The 21,558-nt window shown below is 42.4% G+C and overlaps 2 protein-coding genes across 3 annotated transcripts in view; one reads left to right on the forward strand and one right to left on the reverse strand.

Annotated features, from left to right (window-relative positions):
- Positions 1-13,184: 13,184 nt before the first annotated feature.
- Positions 13,185-17,188, reverse strand: LOC134635870 (prostaglandin reductase 3-like). Its single transcript, XM_063485502.1, has 2 exons — positions 16,579-17,188; positions 13,185-14,290 (listed from the first exon to the last, which is right to left on the reverse strand). Exons 1-2 carry the CDS (start codon positions 16,860-16,862, stop codon positions 13,360-13,362), a joined length of 1,215 nt encoding a protein of 404 aa, XP_063341572.1. The 5' UTR covers positions 16,863-17,188; the 3' UTR covers positions 13,185-13,359.
- Positions 16,234-21,558, forward strand: part of LOC134635869 (teashirt homolog 1) — a 36,103-nt gene continuing 30,778 nt past the window's right edge. The window contains exons 1-2 of one of the 2 annotated variants that reach the window (XM_063485501.1): positions 16,234-16,411; positions 18,580-19,152. In XM_063485501.1, the coding sequence (XP_063341571.1) occupies positions 19,113-19,152 (40 nt within the window). In that variant the 5' untranslated portion in view covers positions 16,234-16,411; positions 18,580-19,112. Of the gene's footprint in view, positions 16,412-18,086; positions 18,360-18,579; positions 19,153-21,558 lie in introns of those variants that run through there. The other variant, XM_063485500.1, reaches the window with a different exon arrangement.

Genomic DNA, 21,558 nt, shown 5'->3' on the forward strand with positions numbered 1-21,558 from the left:
CGTTTTTAATATATTGAAATTTTAATGTAATTGATTTTATTAGAATACCACCACCACCACCACCCAAAACTGCCCATTTGTCATATGAAGCTGCACTACTGAAATCAGTCTTACAGTTTTAAAGCTTGATGTGAAATGACTAAAAGTCATATCTCTTTGATTTTCTCTTATCTGTCTTCTGCCATGGAAGTGTAAAACGAAACCCCGGAGCCTCGTTTTGTCCTGTTTCTCTGTGTTTGTCATTTATAACAAGGTTGTGATCATAACTAACGGCGCGTGTAATATTTTTCTTTCAACCTTGTGATGCCAGAGAATGTAAATCTGCTGTACATGTAAGGATCAGTAGCAGAGCTGCACTTCCTGGTGCCTATCAAAGGAACTTGATTTCCCCGTGGGATGCGGCAACGATGATGAGTGATAGTCGTCAAAAAACGAGTCACCTGTCAGTCTTTATGTCTGCTTTTCTTCTTCTTACTGTTGATTTCAAAAGCTGATGTGAACACCAACCGGACCAGAAATACCAGGCAATAAATGATCAAGTTTGAAAGGAAAGCACGCTACCAACAGTGTGCAAATTTGGGAAAGCAACACATCCACAAAACTCTTTCATCACATTTTCTTAAATTGCACAAAACAAGTGTAATCACTCACTAATCAGTAAATAGGTCATCACAGAGCATAATAAACATCAAAACAGAGATACATAATAGTTCCCCAGTTGTTGATACTTGACTTTTAGGATCACCTGACTTATCTGTTTTTATTCCCAGGTTGAAAATATGTTGGGTGTTGATGTCCGGGCTGTCGGGATCTCTGAAGAGTTTTCTGTGCGCATATATGTGTGTGTGTGGGCTGTGATGAGACCCTGTCTCTGACACAATGTTGCTCTGTTAAGGTCAAGCCCTACAGAATGTCAGGGATGATGACACGCACTGAAAGGTTTCATCTAATCCCTCCATTTCCCCTCTTCTCCTGCGTCCCTCCAATCTGTCTACCCAGCTTCCATCTCCGGCCCCGCTCACTCACAAGACAAGACAGACATACACTGGCCTTCACCTACAGTCTGCATCAAAACTCTTCGTGAGTGTGTTTGTCCGCGCGCGCCCGTGTGTGTGTGCGTGCATGTTTGTATGTGTGTGTGTTTAAATAGCGTCAAGCCATGCCATCCCACTAGTAAGGCCAAATCAGAAATGCCTGAGGCCACTGTCTCTGTGTCTGCATGGCTTGCCTGGTCTTTACAACCCGCTGTCAAACATCTTTGCTTCATTCCTCACCAGCAACACATTTACTTATCTTTTTTAGGTCTTCAGCTTATGCTTTAATATAGTGGGGGCCTGCAGTGGAATAACCGGCGGTGGCAAACAAATAAATGTACGAAAACTAAACTTACTTTCCACGTGAAACACTGAAGATTAAAATAATTACAGAAAATCTTTTGAAGTGAGAATAGAAATTGAATTTATTCCCCATTTACAAGTCAGCAGAGGGTCAAGATCCTTTTTAATGCCAAATGTTTTGCATTTGGGGGCATTTATGTGATGCTCTCGCACAGATAACAGGTCAGTTCTGACCTCTGACGTGCTGCAAACATTACTGTAGTCCACACTGGTTTCTTTTGCAAAAGGCAGGGAGCACGAGTAATCCTCTGTTATTTCAATTATTCTCATATCTGATTCCTCCAGATGTGTTTGAAATACTAAACTTTAATTCCAATTCTATTCAACTTTACAAAGAGCTCCCTGTGACAGTCTTTAGTTTCATGTGAAAGCAAATCTAATTCTGTTATTTCCAAACAGTGTCAAATGAATTCAATTAAGCTGCCATGAAAAAGAATGTTATTTACACCTTATGAGATTACCTGGACTTAATTTCCTGGGGTTTTAAATAATTGACAAACAGCATGCGCGTACTTAACTAAGCCTCATATTATGCGCACAGTTGAACATGTCATCAGTTAATCTTAATGCTTTTTACTTCAACATTTTCCCTCCCTTTTTTCTCTTTTTTTTTTTCTTCCCGCTCGCTTGGCCGCACCATAGTTAACACTTATTAAATTAGCAGTCATCCAGTGATCAAACAACAACCCTTTTCCATCTAGGCGGCTGAATGACGGCTGAGGTCTCCTCGGCATCTGGTGAGACGCCTAGTTTAGTGGAGATAAGCACAGAAGCCGTGCTAATTATGATATTACAATTCCAGCAAACCGTTTTTCTGAAAGCGGCGCAGTTTGGATTTAACACTGGTAAGCAAAGAAACAATGTTGGATTCAAGATGCCTGGCTTCCCCTGCACCTTCTCAAACTGTCATTTATCCTCACATCTCTGCGGATTGGGTCTGGGAAAACGGAGGAATGGCGGAGATGGAGAGAGCCGAGGGAAGGGGGGGAATGAAGGATTATATAAAGAAGAAGCAGCACTTGACGGTAACTGGCTGAGATTAGCGCCTTAGGGGTACAGCAGTGGCTGTGATTTTGATACTGCGCCCCCAGCTAAACGCTGAAGGCCGCTTTGCCTAGAGGAGTCTGCCTTCACCCACAGGCAGTCAAAGATTGTTTTCTTACCAGCATCTCCTCCTCCTCCTCCTCCTCCACTCCACAGACACCTGTCATCTCCGATGTCAAAACTCCACACAGAAAGGAAAAGACAACGCAAAGAATAAACAAAAGAAACATGTTTCTTTTTAAAGGCACACTCTGCATACAGATCTGCGAGGGTGAGGCCCAGGCTTCACCTGCAGCAGCCCGAGCCGAACGTCATGAGGATCCTACCGGCTCCACGCGGTGAAGCCTAAATGACGGCATCATTCTTTTTCATCTGTAAGCGCGAGTTGGAAATTAATTTAGCACCAGAAAAACTTTGATGCTTGCACTTGAGTCTGAATTCGCTCGACTTTGTGCTTTGCACTCTGCACAATAGCTGGTAAAGAACAGTTCTAGGCAAGGCTTTACTTTCAAATCATGATCTATAACAACCTTCATCTTTTCACAAGACTGCCACTCAAGAGGGCTATAAAATTGTTTATGGTTTAAAACTGTCCTAAAATGTACCTACAGCACAGTTTCCTACACTTTATAGATTAATTGTGAATTAATTTAGGACTTAAGCTCAGTTCAGAGTTATAATTTATCCACATTTCTCATCTTTCACTCTAAAACGATTTTCAACCAAACAAACAAATCTCTCTTTATAAACTGTCTGTTTGTGGACCAGTCGAGCTAATCATGAGGTCAACGTATTGTCATTTGGTTTGTGTGATAAATGCTGTAAAAGCGAGGGTAGCCAGACATCATCAGTTTAGACAGAACATTAAGATGCTCCAATTAGCCTGATGAGATAATCAGACTGAATTGCCATTTCATGAAGAAATCAGATATTTGGCAGCGAGCTAGAGGTCTGGGTCCAGGCTACTGTGAAGCGTTTGAGTGGACTTTTGCGGGTATACTTCCTTTGTTTTCCCCTTCATATAGAGAGAGGGCGAGGAGAAAAAAAAGGGATAAAATCTAATTTGAACTCATGCTGGCTGAGGAAAATTATTTTTATCAAATCCACTGTGAATGACCTTTGCCACCTTGAGCAAACACGGCTGCCTGAGAAATAGTAAACTGATCCTGGTGTGAAGTGGCCCTTGTTGTCCGTGTAGTTAAGCAGAAGTATGAGATGACGTGACACTGGCAGCAGTGCCAGGCGGTGTTGTTGCAACCAATGGGGGGCAGAGGACACAACAGAGAGTAATGGCTGCTACAAGCCATCAGCCCTCACACAGATAAAAAAACACAAACAAAAAAAAAAACACCGCCACATTTCATCTGCCCTGTTTTTCTCCATTTTAATTCCTTCTGTTTGTTTGTTTGTCGACCTTGCCATGTCAGCTGACCTTCCTCTGTCCAGGACCCTGAAGAGAGAGGGGAAGGGGGGAAAAAAAGAAAGAGGAAACAATAAGCAAGACGCTGACATTTCTGTACAGAGAAGGAACAAACAGCTCATACAAAATGCCCCCCACTCCCCTCAGACAAATTTACTCAAAAATATGTGTGTGTCTTGAACGTCCGAGGGCTGTCCGGCTCTCAGCCACCATTGCCAAGGAAGTGTCACAGTGTCGTGACAACTTCAGCGACTGCAGTGCGATGGGTGACCCTCGGCCGGCAGAAGGGGGGCGCTGAATCCCCCGCCCACCCTGGATCCTGACAGATGTCATATACCTCCTCCATGGGCACCTTCTGTTTCCTGTTCACCTTTCTCCATCCTGCAGCGTTAGGGCTCCTGTCTCCACCTCGTCAAAGCACACACACACACACACGCACGACACACACACACACACACACACACACACACACACAAACGGGGGAATCAGACAAAGAAGGAGACATAAACTTGAGACCAAGATGGATTTTTAAACGATGTTTCTGGATTGACAGCAGATGATTATGACAAGAAGCAGTTTCCATCTCAGTTCCAAGTTACATTCCCATCATCTGTTTGCCCCATCTATTTATGCTTTTTTTTTTTTTAACCATTTGCTTTTTACTTAACGTTAAAAAAAAGGCAAATATGGATTCCACACTCCCTGGCATTCATATCGCCTTCTCAGAGGATGTTTCCTGTTATTTACCAAAGGCTTCTCTCCGAGAACAGTTGGTATTTTAGTCTTAGCACACCCCACTCAAAACCTGTTTGCACAGATTTTCCCCATCATCCTTCAGACCATAGTTTGACAGAAACACTTCAACAAAATGAGATTCTGCCTCGTTACATTGTCTTATACTGTTACATCAAAAGTGTCACCAGCCCACTCCACGAATAACAAGTCTAACAAACCAAAAAGCCTTATGATATTAGATTTCCATAAACCTTCTGCTGGCTGCCTCCTCGCGTGGATTGTGTATCATCCGCTCAAAAATGCTCTCCTAGATGGAAATGTGTGGACTAAATCTGATCATGGCGCTAGATAATGTTCACTTCTCACTGCTGAAACACAGACTTGAGGAGGAAACGGAGGGGATCCTGTGACTAACCCATCAATCACGGTGACGTTTCGCTCAAGTGATGGATATTCTAATTTCCCTTTTATATACAGGTGCGCAGGATGGATGGATGACGATTAATGGACGGGCAAGGCTGTTTCCACAAAACAAAGAAAAAGACGTAGCATGGCCCGCGGCGTCGCTATGGAGGGCAGAGAGCTGCACTTCCCTCTGTTTTGAAGACGATGCTTCACATTTGGGATTTGATGTCCCTGTAAACACGCAGAGACAAAGTATACATCCTGAGGTGACAAAGGTGTTGCTAACACAACAATTGCCTTCCCTCTACAGGGACCTACAACAGGTTCTGCAGTCAGTTCTGTGACAGCCCTCGACACCTTCGCCTCACCTCATTTTCACACAACCTGTTTCTCGCTTTCTGTCATTGCTATCACCTCCATAATTATTCCTTAACTTTCACTCCACCTCAGACTGCTTAAGACTGTAATTTCTTGAAAAACATCCTCCTCCTTCAGCATTTCTTCCAGTGGGGGGCACTTATCTATCAAACTTTTCAAAGTGAAAATTGTGCTAAACGTCCTTTTGGTGAAGTCCTCTTGCATCGCCCTGAAAGTCTCATTCTTACTTTCCAAGCACAGTTTTTTTTGTTGTTTGTTTTTGGTTTTTAATTTCTTTCACTGTTAGGCTTTTAAGCTTGCACATCTTTCATATCGGACTTGCCGTTTATCTGTTTTCTTAGACCGCACCCACCATGCTGAAGGTGTTTCACTGCGCTAATTGGCCAGAGTCACGACTGAAATAGTTAAACTAACCAGGAGATTAAAAAAAAAGAAAAGAAAGGAAAATACAAACTCTTAAAATTAAACTTTGCATAAAAAAACAGCAGAACAGCATTTCAGATGTATTACAAATGTTAAAAACTGGTGTTTTCACTGCAATGAGACAAAATAATTTGCATTCATTTCTGCATATCAACTATTTCACTGGGCTATTTTGCACCGACTTTGCTCATTTGAGGGCTTTTTGTCGGACGTCAGCTGCGAAGCATTTCCCTGGTGGTTTCTAGTTTTTCCCTTCACAGCTGACATTGAACATGGGCATTCATAAACCATCCAGCACTTTTCCTAAGACTTAACAATCCAGCCTGAGATCTCTCTTCCAGCTCTGTCCTTCTACCTCTAGCTCACTTTATCTCTCGCTCTCCATCCCTCCCTCCCTGTCCAAAGCTGTCCTCCCAGCCATCTGTCATGTGATGTTTATAGGCCCTTTTGCTTTTGTGTCCTGATGACCACTGTCACAGAGAGCTACCCATTACCGATGCGCCCTGATGAACGATGTTACCCAGACGCATCGCTGACACCCTTGTGTCCTTGGCCGCAGAGATGCTGCCTCACTAGCCAACTCGGGCCAGTAAAGAATGAGGACGGGGAGGGACCTGGGGGAGCTGGGCTGAGGACCTGTCCGTCATCACACCGACAGGGTGTTCATATTTCCCCTTGTTCCCACCGCCATCTTTTCTTTTCCTCTTTATCCAGCCAATAGAAATGTGGGGCTGGTCAGCCTGGTGACGATGTTGCCATTAATCCTGCGGTGGTGAATAGCGCCCTTGCCTTTCACCTGAATGTATATCTACATCTGAACAGAACCAGCGAGGGACCCTCACTCCCCTCCTGAGGCCACAAAAGATGCCCCAAAGGGTCAATGTAGGCAGAAAGACATGATGAATGTTACTGAGTGTGATTTTATCTGTCAAATAGAAACATTAGTGCTTGTTTTGATCTTTTATGCACTATGTTTAAAGGTGGCACAGTGTGTTAGAATAATGTTTTATTACACTGTTATGATGGTTATAAATTAAAACAGTTCCAATGGTTTTTTTATTATTAAATCATCATTGTTAAAAATGTGTGCTTTTTTTTGAGTTGCTCTTGAACTTGACCACTAGCACACAATTATCATTTGTCAAAAGTTACCTTGGTTACCATGTTTGATCTAAAACCCTTTGGTTGTCCAACTCGGTGCTCTTTATTTAGGCAAAAATGTTCAGTTCAGGCAAAGCTTTGTGTAAAATATTTGTGCATGTCTAGTTTATGATATAAACATTTTAGCGTGAATTACGTGAATTGAACCTTACAAAGCGCAGTAAATGGAAATCATCTAAATCAGTTCAATGTTTCTGCCTTTTAAATTGCTCTACCTGGTAGTCTTTCGAGGCTTTTGGCAGGTACGTTGCTGGAATCCTCTGGGAGAACTTGCAACAGCTCTTATGTGGATTTAGGATGTCTCAAAGTCTCTTCATGTAACTACACACAGACGATTTTGAGATAAGGGCTCAGTGTGTGGAGTCTGTGCCATGTTTTGCAGGAGGCTGTCATGGTTTGGGGTTTTCATTTTGTTTTTGTGTATTTATAGTCCTGTCGTTTTATCACTTTGTTTTTTCACTCTTTGTGCCCCGTCTTTGTGCCTCTCCATTTCTACCAGTTTCCTCCTGTGTTGGTGGGTGTTATCTCTTTGCCCCTTTTGCTGCATGCTGTAACACGTCAAATCATTACTCCACCACCACCGTGTTGGACAGTTGGTATGAGGTGTTTGTGCTGATATGTTGTGTTTGTAAATTATGGCCAAACATCTTTTCTTTTGTCTCATTTGTCCAAAGGGCATTGTCTAACATATCTTGTGGGTTATTCATAACTCAGCTGTGCTACCATCTTCATTTTTTTAGGGATACAAAAGCTTTCTCTTTCCTCAACCTTTCCAAACAAGCCGTACTTTTTCAGTCTTTTTCTAATTCCACTAACATGAACTTTTGCATTTGCTGACTGAGGTCTTCAGAGTCAGAGGTGTTGCTCTTGGGTTTTTTGCAGTTTCTCATTGCACAGTCTGACCTTGGGGTGAATTTGCTGGGAAGATTGGCAAGTGTCTCGAATGTTTTGCTCTTGTGAAAAATGTTTTTTACTGAAGAATGATGAACTTCAAAATGTTTGAAAATTCCCTTATAACCCTTCATGAACTGCTGGACTGCAACGATTAGTTCTCTAACATCATTGCTGATGTATTTCTTCCTTGGTACTACGTTAACACACCTGAATGCTCCAGACCAGCAAACTACCAAAACCTCTACTCTTATGGAGGTACTCACACTTTCTAACAATCAGTTAATCAAGTATCAAGTATTTGATTATCACCACCTGGCTGCTACTTGAAGTTTGCACTTATTTTTTTTAACACACTGCTTCTGCCTTTTGGCTTACTTTATGTTAAAAAAAAGAATTCTGCAATATAATTTTTTATAGTTAATCAAAGTTTTTATTTACCTCATTTTAAGACCTGCTAAGATTATTTTTATTATGTCGGATTCTTAAAACCTTTTCATTTAAAGAGGGTTTCCTTTCTCTCTTGTACTACCTTGACTGTAGCAAAAGCTTTATTCTCATCACTAAAGAGACTTCAAGGTGATTCTTTTGAGAGCTGTGGAATATATACTATTGAGTGATTTATAAGAATCTAAACCTCTCAGGTGCACTTATTTTTGTATGGTATTATACAGTATCTTTGACATAAAGTGATATGTTTATAGCTATTGAAACATAAACCAGCAGTTCCCAAATCAAAGATCAGAATCTCAGTGATTGTTGAAAAATTTCTAGTACAGAAAAGAAAGAATTCGTAGTTTTTTTTCTCAGCAGACTTTTGTTTGTTCATTTCATTCAAGGATATTTAAAAAAGTCCCTTTTCAAAGATTTCATTTCAGAAATATTCAAATTAACAGGACTTTTTGTTTGAACTCCTCAGCTGATATATGCCAAGTGTAACTTTTGGTCATTAGAAGACATTGTTCCGTATTAACAGGCCACAGTTAAAATGTCACCTCATTTATCATCTAAAACCCATATGCTTATTTTTTTATTTATTTTTTCAGGGAGGGTTTGGCATGGAAACCACTGAATCATAGTGACCATACACAAAAAAGATTATCCTTATTAAATGCAGTTGTTTGGAACAGAGGTTAAATGGATAATATGGTACAAAATGGGGAATTCTTAGAGCGGGAAGAAGACTGCAGATAATCCTTTCACAATAGTGTAACATAATGTGAACAATCTGTTGGACAAAATAAAAACCTCATTTAATCAGTGGGGCCTTCTCTCCTCTTGTGTCACTGCTCCTCCCTTGCTCTCTCTCTCTCTGTCTCTGAACGTCTTTATTGGCCGGTGAAGCTGCTGATGAATTCTTAAGCAGATCACACTGATAATTGTATTTCATAACTGTCAGTTGTGCGAAGGCTGCCAGTGTGCCCAGGAGCTATTTGTGTCTCACTATGTCCTCCACAAACCTTCCCTCTCTCCCTCCTCCACACTTTGTCCAACCCCCCCAATCACCAGGGATGTGCTTACTGTCTCCGGCCCCGAATTACTCAATCAGGAGGACACATTTACGGATGACACCTTTATTACAATTAATCACGGGAACTTGATTAAGAAAGTTATTCCTCCCCTTCATTGAGACTTACACAAGTGGTTCTGCTGCATATTGTAATTTATGTCCCACTGAGCTCTCCCTCCGCTGATAGACAGAGAAGCCGACAGACTGCCAGCCATACTGAGACGCGTGTGGACGCTTGTGGGTCTGTGTGCGAGGATAGGCGCGGATGCGTGCATGGCTACATATCCTGAGACACATGCGCACAGCCACAAACACATCCCCCTGTCATGCTGTCATGCACAACTCACAGGTTTTGCAAAGAGTTAAAATAAATGACTTTAATTGGCTGTAGAGACGTGCTCGCTAAAGGAGACTTGAATATTCCATTTCCCTTTCCTCTTGTCTTTTCTTTTCACTCTCCCTCTCTTTAACACATACACCCCCCCACCACACACACACACTTGAATGAAGCCATCTCTTTACCTTTACTCACAGTTCCTGGGTCTGCTGTGGCTAATTAGTTGAGTGGGGTTTTAGGTTTGGTAATTAGGCGGAGGTAGGAGTGATGGGGGCTCAGGGAGTTGGGGAGTTGAGAGGGCCTGACTGACTTGCAGAGAAAGAAACTGGACTGTCTAGATCCTGGCAGCACCGAGCAGCCAGCCAGTGTCCCTTAGGTGCCTGGAGGTAGACTACCATCCCACACTAAAGAGGGTGATGTCTTTGTTATGTGCCACATATTCCAGCAAGAAGAAACTGTGAAAAAAAGAGGATTTAGCAGGAAAAAAAAAGGAACAAGAGGGAGACCTTTGAGAATTTTCCTACCCTGAATGTCAGCGTACAACAATAAAATCCGGCACCGCGCTGTTGTCTTGGACGGCAAATTAAAGTGGACTTGAGAGCTACAAAAAAGTTGTGATCACTACTAATTAACGTAAAGGTGGAAAAAAGAAGCAACAACTGAACATTTTTATTTCAAACGTAGAGTACATTTAACTTTGCTGAGCTTGTGGCCACCATGGTCACAAGTGACAATTACTCCATAATTGCTGCATCAAAGTGAAACTAAAGCACAAATAGCGAGGAAATATAACATAAGCAGACTGAGTGCGCAGTGTTATACACTAAAGACTATATTTGGTTTTCTGCCATTAGCTTAAAGAAGTCAACTTTTAAAAGTCACACCAGAGTAAATATGACTGTAGTAGCAAAAATAGCCCTCAGTGTGCTTAATTTTCATGGATTCAGCTTTTTATTTCTGAATGCTTTCTCCTTAAATGTTACATAGTAACTGTTGTAGTAAATGTAAAATAAAACTACAATCTTATGCCATCTGAAATGCTACACAGTAGCTAGTACACAAGTTAAATTCCTGGGAATAGATGGCGATCCAATGGAAGCAACACATTCAACTTTTTCCAATGTTATAATTTCCTATGCAATCAGTTTGATAATACTTGCGATAATCAGTGCATTACATTTGCATTACATGCATTACAATGTCATCCACATTCACATTAAAGGGAAAATGAAGTTTACCCTTCATTCCTTCCATGTACATCACCTATTTAAGTTTGTGTGTTAATGTTTGTCCCTTCTGAGGAGCAGCAACAAAATAATCCTTAACTAAAATGAGAGAGACACTTAGCATGATTTCTAATTTCTTGATTTTTTCTTCTTTCTTTCACCACCTCACAGCAGCCGGTGAATTCTTTTCTAGAAGACCTTCACCATCTTTAATGTCTTGTTTACACTCTGCAGTTCCAGGTTGCTTCAATACGATGCCAGTTAGCAGCCTAGGACTGCAACACAATCCAATTAAATAAAGAGTGTTGTCTCTCCAGGTTCCTGTGTTCTCTAATTGGGGCTGTGACTGCTCACTAATCAGCGGAGGTACAGGTAGGCCCCGGAGGACGGCGAGACAGGGCCTCTCCTGTTAATTGAAGAGATGCTACACCCGGCCTCCTCCTTCTCCTCACAGTCCAACATGGATGCACAGGAGTACTGACGCATGCTAAATTCGTCTACGCACCCACGTGCATCATCACTCCTCTCACCTTTTGTGTGGCCGGCATGTAAGAGCTTGCTTTTCTTTTTTCATTTTAACTCCTGAGCAAGCAGTGGTGTTAAGAGGTGACTGGCAGTCATTTAAAGTGTGTTTGTTCTCTTGGTCACTTACGTCTATGCAATTCCCAGTACTTCCATTTCTGCTTTAATTACTGTCCATTAAAAAAAATTATTTAAAAAACATTTTTTTTTTAAATTGTGCAATCAAAGTTGAACTGTCATGGGTAAAAAAATTTTTTATTCTGACCCGAGAGGCTTTAGATCACAGATGTGGTGCTTTAAATACTGAAAATATAAATGAGTGCAAAAAAGTCACATCCGTGATTTAAGTAAATAATTTTTAACCTAAATTTGTAAGAGCAAGCTACACGAAAAAATGGCAAGCATCGACTAGCGTGAGTCATCCCCCTCCAACAGTAACAGAAACAATGATTAACATGCACACATATTTTTAAGCAGCTAAAAATAGTTTAAAAAAAAACCTAACAGCTACTCGGAAAATTAAAAATAACCGTGCACGTAAGACATTACGGGCCTGACTCAAAGCAACAAACATACCTACGGTGTCTCTTGTTGACACAGGCTGTGGCGTACGTGTGAGTGACTTTGAGAGGTGTTCTGACTTGCTCCACTACGGATTCAGAACCGCCTTGGCCTGGTGTGTTTCTGATTTCCTGCACCGTCTGGTGAAGGTAGCAGCTTTGCATGCTGGGGTCACACCTGTAACGTATTTCACACTGGGTTATATTTTGAGTAGCCACCTGGATGAGGAAATAACGTGTTCACGGTGCATGAAGACTACAGCTCTCCCTGCCAGGTAGGAACAGGTGTTTGTTTAAAATGACACACAGTGCAGTAATCCAACACGGACTGTTATAAGTATCTCTTGTCCATTTCCTGCTTTTGGAGTGGTTTAACAGTACACTGCTGAAGTTGGGACTCTGAAAACTTTTTTTTTTTTTTTTAAAGCTCAACAAGGTTTTCAAAGTTGAAAGAAACACTAAAGTTTTATCTTTGGGTTTTATAAAAATGAGTGCAATGTGATTAAACTTTAAATGGTATTTTTTAAGGCTTTGTTGTTTCAAAAAGCCAAATTAAATTCAAAAAATGGAAATGGAAAAAAACGTGTCAAAGGGCATATCGCAGAGCATTCACTATGAGTGATTTTTTTTTTTTTACTCACGGTGGAAGAAAATAATGACATTTTCTAGCCCAACTCCTGGTTAGCTGGACTAATTTTTTTTATTATGTGCAGCTTCGGGGCATGTGAATGAAAAGATTGATTGTGTGAATGCAGTTTCTGTCAGCCACAAACAGGCAATGAAATGCCAAGCACACCTGGAGCAGCACTCACTTTTGACAAGCACATACCAATGTAAGGCCCTATTAGAAAAACAATGAAGTCTATCATAAAACATTTATGGTAGATAAAGTGCTCGAGAGCGCCAAAAGCAAGCGCATTATGGCAGCAGGTCTAACATGATTTCGGAGGTGGACGGAAGGTGTGGGGGGAGACGGCACGGGAATTTTTGTGGAGGTGAAAAAAACATTAGCTTTTGTTTCTGAGTTTCAATATGTGGTGACTTTTGATTAGCACACACTTATTTAAAACTTTAAATATTTTATATTAAATTCTGTGCTGAATATATTCATGACTGAGTGAATGTGCACATAAAAAACCAAAAACAACCCCAAATCACTTTCCAAAGTTACTGTATGTTTATTCATGGCATTATTTTTAGTTACTGGGCTGTATCATCAATCATTTTACAAAAATAAAGAGCTTTTCCGTGGTTAAAAATCCTTCATTAAACTTTACATATATATATATTACTGATTGAATCATTGTAATTTCAAGTATGATTTCTTAAGTGCATCTACAATCAGTTAAATCACAGCTTGCTATTACTAACAGACGGTGGTGCCACTTCCACCACGACTTTGCCCAGGTTTCTCCCTGCATACATGTAGTCCACTGCCCGGAAAACCGCATCCAAGCCTACAAATTTCCCCTCCTCTGCCAAATCACCGCAATCCACCTCACACACTAGCTTCCCTTTGGCAAACATCTGAATCATGCTACTCAGAGCCTCCCTGTAGTCACCTAAGAAGTGGGGCAAGAAGAAACCCCGAATGCTGGCCGACTTTTGGAGCAGCTTGACTGGTAGCGTTCCTCCTTTGAAAGGTGGGATCCCTGAAGCGCTCTGGTACCCTGAGATGAAGCCAATCACTATCAGCCGGCCTTTATTGGCCAGACTGTTTACTGCGAGCTCTAAGACACTCCCTCCGACTGACTCATAGACCACGTCTATGCCTTGTGGATACTCTTTCTTCAGAGTCTTAGCCAAGTCTTCAGCGGTGTAGTTGATTGGCCTGTCGCAGCCGATGGATTTGAGGAAACCGGCTTTCTCGTTGGTCGAGCAGGTCCCAATAACATGGCAACCAGCCTGCTTGGCAAACTGCACAGCGAACTGTCCCGTTCCTCCTGCAGCCGCCGTGACCAGGACAGTCTCACCTTTAGCCAGGTCGCCCAGACGTTTTAAGGCAATATAAGCCGTGGCGCCGCTAACCAAAAGGGTGAGGAACTCTGGCTTCACCGCAGGAACAGGGACAGCTTCCTTGGCTGGGACCACCGTGTACTCGGCAAATGCGCCACTGCCGAAGTAGGCCACAGTATCCCCGACGGTGTAGCGGGAGCTCGCACTAAGGCCAAGGCCGACAACCTCCCCAATGCCCTCAAAACCTGCATCAAAGGGAGGCTTCACCGAAGGGTCGTAACGGCCCGCTGAGTAATTAATGTCTGAGGCGTTGATTCCCACAAAACTGAAACACAAGAGAAAAATAATTGAGGATTAAAAGTTAGGGAAATAAACCTGCTACATCAGCATGTGCTGAGCAAAATGGATACATTAACATTGCATTTCAGTTAACTGGGGTTTTATGCGGTTATTAGCGTAAGCACATATTTCCTGAAATCCTGTATGAAGGTCAACTTCCTTGTTGTGCAGACGGGCGCGCACAGGGCCCAAACACTTTGGTTTGTTTTGGCAATGAGTTATTTTTTCTCTTTTCCTTCTCTTTGCTCGGAAAGAAAAGTCCTGCACTGACAGGGAAAGGTTTGTATCACAAAACACATTGCATGATGTCATGATTCATTGTCTTCAGAGACACCCACAACAAACTACAATTTAAAAAAAAAAAAAAAAAAAATTCAGATAGCTGCTTCTTGCCTCAACATGAAGACGGTTGTTTTCATCTTACTTTTGTAACATGCTGGAAACAAATATGTGAGAAAGGAACGTATAAATAAATCATTTACTGTCTTTTAGAGCGGCACGCACGCTGTGCCTCATTACCGTGCATGTCACACGTGTACTTTGAGCTCCCAGATAATGCTTCTGTGGTTTATAGATGGGTGGCGACGATATAACAAAACGCCTTGGTTTGACTTCTTCACATCTATGGAATCAGGTTCCTCGCAGCGACGTATTATTTTATTATCAAAAAGGTACAAACTGTTTGCATGTGCATAAACTAGCAAGGCGTCTGAGTTTAAATAACACTCCAAATTAGCAGGGGATCTGTAACAATACAGTCTCAGTCTGTGCAAGCCTAAGCCCTGGAAAAACTTTTCAAACAGGTAACACAGGTTTGGCCAAAATGCTCTGTTAAATGATAGCAAGCCTAATAATTTGACACTGGTTCCACTGAAATTACAAAATAAGATACAGTGTATTGATAAACGCTACACTTGGGGATAAAAAATAAATCTCTCTTATTTATCTCTCAAGAATTAATGAAAGTCCAGAAAACTACAAAAACTCACATCTTGCAATTTTATACGACTTGTGTCCTTTGCATGTGCGTGACCAACTTTTTGTGTACATGTGGCTCAGATAAGATGCTGAGGGACACCTGGACTCTTGGAAGTGAAGGGTTTTAGTACATGTAAAAAATGTCTGCACGCATTTTATTTATTTACTCATATATATATATATATATATTTTAAACCTCAGTCTCCTCTTTTCACTGCAGCTATGATTTTTTTAAAATAAAAACCGCTCACACTGTTCTTCTGTATTTTATATTCCTTTAAAATTTCTCTTACACCGTGCAAAACGGGACAAAGTGTTCTCTGGTTTACTTTCCCCTGTTAGTTAAAACATGTTCCCATGACTGTGATGCATCACTGACACAGACGACCCGGACGGTCAAAGGTCTCGGTGCACCAAGCGACTGTCTTACAAGCTAATAAGATCCTAATGTTGTATGTTTTACACTCAGTCTCAGGGAGGACTGTATTTTATTGGCAGTAAATACAACAGTAAACCCCGAGGTGGATTGATGTAAAGCTGACTTAACATTAAAAACCACATCAGGCGCACACAGCCAGCAATGTTGTAGGAACCTGAAAGCAGAGTGAGGTGGAATCAGAAATTTATGCAGAAATCCAACTATTAAAAAAAAAGCATTAATGTATGTTTTTTGGCTTTAATTTCATTTATCTGTTACTGTAATAACCTCGACTCTGTTCAAGCACAACAGAGCCCGTACAACAGACTCCTGGATACACTCTGCCTTCTACTGCTGTGAATGAAAGAAATGATGCTGCAATTCCAGCGCCGTGTAGCACTCCCATCGCCTTCTCCATCATCTCCATCTCTTGATGCCAGCCTGAGCCCCCCCATGACTTTCTGTTTGCAGGTTGGTGACGTAGAGAGACAGGACAGAGAGAGAGAGAGCGAGAGAGAGAGAGAGCAGGGGAGAGAGAGCGATAGAAGAGAGAGAGAGAGATGCCGAGATGGATTGATAGACAAATGCAGAGAGGGCGGAACTTGGAATTACAGTACAGCGCTTATTCCTCACGTATTTTTCCATCTTGTGGCGATGATGATGATGATAATGATGAGGGTGATCGCAGGTGCTGGACATGGGTGATTCGAGGTAAGCGGAGCCGTTTAATAACTTCTCAACAATCTCCTGACAGATCGGCATTTTTAAAAAAAAAGAAAAAGAAAGAAAGAAAAAAGACGCTTCGGGTCACCTAACGCTTTTCCGACCGACAGAAAAACAGAGTCCGTGTGTTCCCACCGTCACCAAAAACAACTTACCGATTTCTGACCAGCAAGTCCGCGTCTCCGGGTGTCGGAACGGCCACGGTTTGCGTAGAAACGGCCTCTCTGAAATTCGGGCTAAGCTTGGTGACTACCAGCTTTTTCATACTGCTCGCTATGGAGGATCCTTTAAAATCCATGAAGTGCGCCGAGTAGGACATATCTACGATGAACCGCCTCGCAGCCAGATGAACTCCTGAAAGTGTGTCGGTGCCTCTGCGCCCCCCGTAGATTAGCGGTAGTGCTCTCCTGCCGTTTCTCGCCAACAGCGCCCTGGACATGATTCCGAAATGTGACAAAGTTCACGACCAAACTTGACGCGTGCTCGTGCCTGTGATTAGGTCGATCAGGTGCCATTAGCCTGCACCAGAAGCCTCCCCTCTGCACACGCACGGCGTGCAGGCCAGGCCCGGGCCAGGCTGAGCCGAGCCAAACGAGCTTTTAGACCAAAAATTAAAAAAAAAAAAAACAGGGGGGGAGAAAAAAAGCGCGATGCGTCGTAGCGTGACTCTTACGCAAAGCAAACAAGCGGGGGATCGAGTTTAGGATTAAAACATTGCACTGGTGCAGCCCCAGCGTGGAGCACAGCAGCGCCTCAGACTTGTCGTCGGGAGTCCCTCCCCTTCCCGGACACAACACTCACTTCCTACTAAGGTGAAACAAATCAATCCTCGTCTCCCCACACAGGCTATCCTCAGCCGTTTCACTCCCACGAAAAGAACGCCAACCCATCGGATCTTTTTCCAACACCTACAAATAACAACAAAAATCACGGTTCGAGCGTGCACTACGAATGCGCTCCGGTTTGACTGGCGCCTTTTTTTCTCCTTTTCTTCCTAATACTAAATGTTGTGAGCGTCATAGGGAGATGTTTCTGCCCACACTACACCTGTAACCAAAAAGCTCCCACAGGCGATTTGTGAAAGTGTCTTGTTTTCATCTCATTCCATTATTTGTTTCTTTATTTATTTTGCCTGCTCCTTCCATGCAGCTGTGTTATCATCTGTTGTCATCTGACTGTCATTTTTCTGGAAGGATCTATTCTTAACAGAGCTGCCGGAGCGCACTGGGGGATATTAAAGCGTCAGCGGGAGCAAGAGTCGTGCCCTAACTCGTGCCGTGTCACTACCAGGCGATCTTAAGATGTCACCTGAGTTGCAAAAAGCTCAGACTTAAGTAGTGAGCCTTGTTGTTTTTGATAGTTTGCAAGAGGCGTTGAGATAAGTTTGGTTTTGTTAGCTGATCTCGCAGTAAGTTTTGAGAGGATCATATCCTTTTGTCGGAGGTTTGGCTTCTTTTTTAAGCAAAGGGAGAAGGAGAGAGAGAGAGAGAGAGAGGGGAAAACAAGACAATTAAAAAGATTGACAGGTAGGCTCCTCTGTCAGGGGTGACGCTTGTGGAGAGGGGAGGAGTAAAAATGTAGCAGGAAAAGCCACTCGATGCGTCTGTCTATCAGTTGAGACTGTCTGAAACAGCTTCTGGATCCGCCGCGTTCCCATTTTTTTCTTTTTTTTGAGAGACCGCGGATCAGTCCCTGGAGTTTTTGCCCCCCGTCTTTTTTTTTTGGCTTTTTCAAGAGACAAATATTTTAGTCCATGTCGATCTGATCTGTTGTTGGCGAAGCTTGGATGCGCCTGCGTCTTGTTTCCCCTCTCTCTCAAGTGATATCCTCTCCACCGCATCAACCACCCCTCCAAAAAAAAAAAAAAAAAAAAACCCGACTCTGTCCAACATGCGATCAGATGAGCGGTGAAAATCATTTTCACGACTCTTAAAACGTAAGTACGAGAGAAAGCCTACTCGTCTCCATTTATTTTATTTAATTATTTTTCCCCTTCTGTGGGAGAGAAAGAGGGCAGAAGGGGAGGGAGGAAAAAAGTCTCCGCCGGACTGGTGAGGCTGGATCCGGGCTGAGGTGGCGTGGTGGTGACGGGATTGACATTAACCCATCTAATGCCTGTCTATCTCTCTTCTCCTTTCCCATTCTCTCTCTTTCAGGTCTGTGGCAAAAGAACGGAAGGAAACACAAGGATACATTACTTATCAGAGGTGTGCACTCGGGACTTATTTGTTTGGTTACCGCCAGAAATCTCTTTCTTTTCTTTTTTCTTTTTAGTTTTGGTGTGCGTAAAAGGCGCAGCAAACTATCGTCCCCCTCCAAACAGCACTGGAGATTAGGGGGATTTTTTTTTGTTTTTCCCCCAAAGGGAGTGAACCGAAAACTTGGGTTTCAAGGTGCTGGTTTTTGCTTCTTTTCGTACTCTGCCACGAGAGAGATGAAGGAAGATGATTTTTAATGGACGTGAAGGTGTCAGGAGCTGGCCGAATCCCTTCGTAATTTTTGAGCTCAGTCTCGCTGAAGCCGACCCAGCTATCACATCCAAAAAAGAGCAGCCGGTTTGAAGAGACATTCTCAGCTCAGAGATCAACAACACCCCTCCCCCGAAAAACGGGATGATTTTTCAAAACTGATAAGACTCCATTTGTTTGTAATTCCTGCATGAGAAGCACCGTGGAACGCGACGGTCACTATGCCGAGGAGAAAGCAGCAAGAGCCGCGGCGATCAGCAGGTATAACCCGCCCCTCCATTACGACCATTTCCCATCCCAGTAACCAACTAGTTTTTATTTCCAAGTGCCAATTGGAAGTCTCTCCTTCCACCTTTTTTTTCTTTAGCAGTACTGCATGCTGCGATTTATTACTATTATTATTATTATTATTTTACAACTTATTGTTTAAATCAATTTATTTGTGTTAATAACACAGCGCACAACTCACCCCTGGACACACTGTTGTGTTTAAAATGTATCTAATTGCGCAAATGACGCACGTATCTGCGCAATGCCACTTTGAGATTTTTTTTTAAATCCTCCGGTGCCAGGAAAGTTCTATTAAGAATGGTGAGATAAACTAAATGGCATGTTATGGGGATAAAAGGGAGTTTTTGAGGTTCAAGAGTGAGTAATGATGAATAATTGACTGGGAAAGAAAAGAAAGGGGGGAGAAAACGGGCGAGAGCTGGTTTTTCCTTTCTTTTTTATTTTATTAGAGGATTGCCACCCTTGATTTGATGCGTGATTGATCGTCTGTCATGTGGCAGTCTTTGATCTATTCATCCCTGATAAACATCAATAAATCCCTCCATGAAGACAAGCATGCTTCTGGTAGCCACTCAAATGCACAACCCTGCTTTTAACCAGGAACTGAAAAGCAAAGAAAAAAAAAGGAAGAAAAAGAAAAAAGGATAAAGAAAAAAGTTGGGAATTGTGGTGGAAAAAATCACCTTATTTCTTCAAATGTGTATGCACAGAAAGCAGATGAAAGCACCGTGTGTATGTTCAATTGCAAGAAATTCCCCAACACTCTTTAAAAAGAACAGGTATTTGAATTCTCCTCCTCTTCCTATATATTCTTAGATGAAAATATGGAAGATTCTGGCTGTCCTCGTCCAAAATATTCCTCCCTTATTCACTGCAAGAATCAGCCCACAGTTGAGGTCCACTGCTGGATATGATTTTTATAATGTGACCAACTGATAAAACCAGGTGTTGGCAGAGGACCGACAAGGTTGACTTCTAGTGGTTTGGATGTGGACTCCCCCTTTTTCCTCTTGTCTCCCTGCAGCCTTTAAACAAATGTAAATGAGTGACAGGGGTTTCTACCTCTGTGCTAATGAGGCCGAGCCTTTGAAGTTAGGCATTAACAACTGGAGTGAACAAAAGACAGTTACAGAATTTTAAAGAGATTTTGAAATATGAGGTGCAAAGCGGGTCGAACAGGAGGGCCAGCCGACGAAGACTTTGAACTCAGCAGGTTTTATCATTTTAAACAGAGAGCTGGCGATGATGAAGATGATGGTGGTGGTGATGATGAGGATGAGAAGGAGGATGAGAAGGAGTGTAGGACGGATGAACATTCAACCGGTGCTCGCTGTTAACTTCGCTTTTTCTCGTTTGCCTTTGTGGCAACCTGTGATATGTTTTCTGGCCCACACTGCGAAGCAAGAATCGAGATTTATATACCGAGTCTCGCTGTACCTTTCTGCATTTGTGTGTGTGAGACGGAGAGAGCAGTCACCGCTGTTGTTTTGGCAAAATATCCCCCTGGAAAAGGTTGGCCACGATGGGAGCAGAGTGACTCCCGTTAGGTTTCTGCATGTAGATGGAGGCATGAAAAACATGACATCTCTGTGACCCCTCCCTTCCCCTCCTTTCTCCTGCCACACACACACCATACACACATACGCACAAACCATTGATCCATTACACCGTCCACTGAGTGCCATGCACATCATGGGTTGTAATGGTCAATCACAGCTTGGCAAACGGGATGTTTTCCATTCTTTCACGAACACGATGGCCGGTCAGAGATAACGCCCTCCACTCCACGCTTCCAGAAGCAACTGACTAACACGCAATCACGCTGATACGCATGCACACACCGACTTACACACCAGGCTAGCCCGATGCTCCACTGGGAGCTCGTACTGACCTGTGGCTTCCTCTGTGTGCTACTGCTCAAAGAGGAAATAGCTCATAGTGGGACTAGGCATGGAAATCAGGAGTCAGACAATTAAAACAACAATAGCAGACTTGTGTGGATGGCCTATTTTTTTCATTCTCACTTTGTAAAGCTTGTGGAGACTTTTATTTGGTGCGTTATGTTTTGAGGCCGCACCATGCAAAGTTGTATTTTGCAAATCAGAAACAGCAAAAGATTTTCTTAACAGTTTTATTTCTTTGAGTTACATAATCAGATGTGCACATTTCCCTGTTAATTTGCATACACTGTGTACTTCTTAGGCAGCTTCTTGGCAAAGAGCTGAATTTTCGGGTTGCTTGAGCTTCCCATGTTAAAACTTTTCTTTGATCGGGTTGTTAATCGATTGCTTTATTTTGCAGTAAATTTTACCGTTTCCGCAAAAAATTTTTAAACAATAATTTTTTTGTTTTGTTTTGGGGGTTTTTTTCAAAGAA

This window comes from Pelmatolapia mariae, linkage group LG10_11 (assembly GCF_036321145.2).
Source record: "Pelmatolapia mariae isolate MD_Pm_ZW linkage group LG10_11, Pm_UMD_F_2, whole genome shotgun sequence".
Classification (NCBI taxonomy): domain Eukaryota; kingdom Metazoa; phylum Chordata; class Actinopteri; order Cichliformes; family Cichlidae; genus Pelmatolapia; species Pelmatolapia mariae.

Excerpts from the sequence above, each read along its gene's own strand:
- LOC134635870 (XM_063485502.1), bottom strand. The coding sequence starts at position 16,862 with ATGTCCAGGGCGCTGTTGGCGAGAAACGGCAGGAGAGCACTACCGCTA. Across the intron at positions 14,291-16,578 it reads GACTTGCTGGTCAGAAATCG|TTTTGTGGGAATCAACGCCT; the intron begins GTAAGTTGTTTT and ends CTTGTGTTTCAG.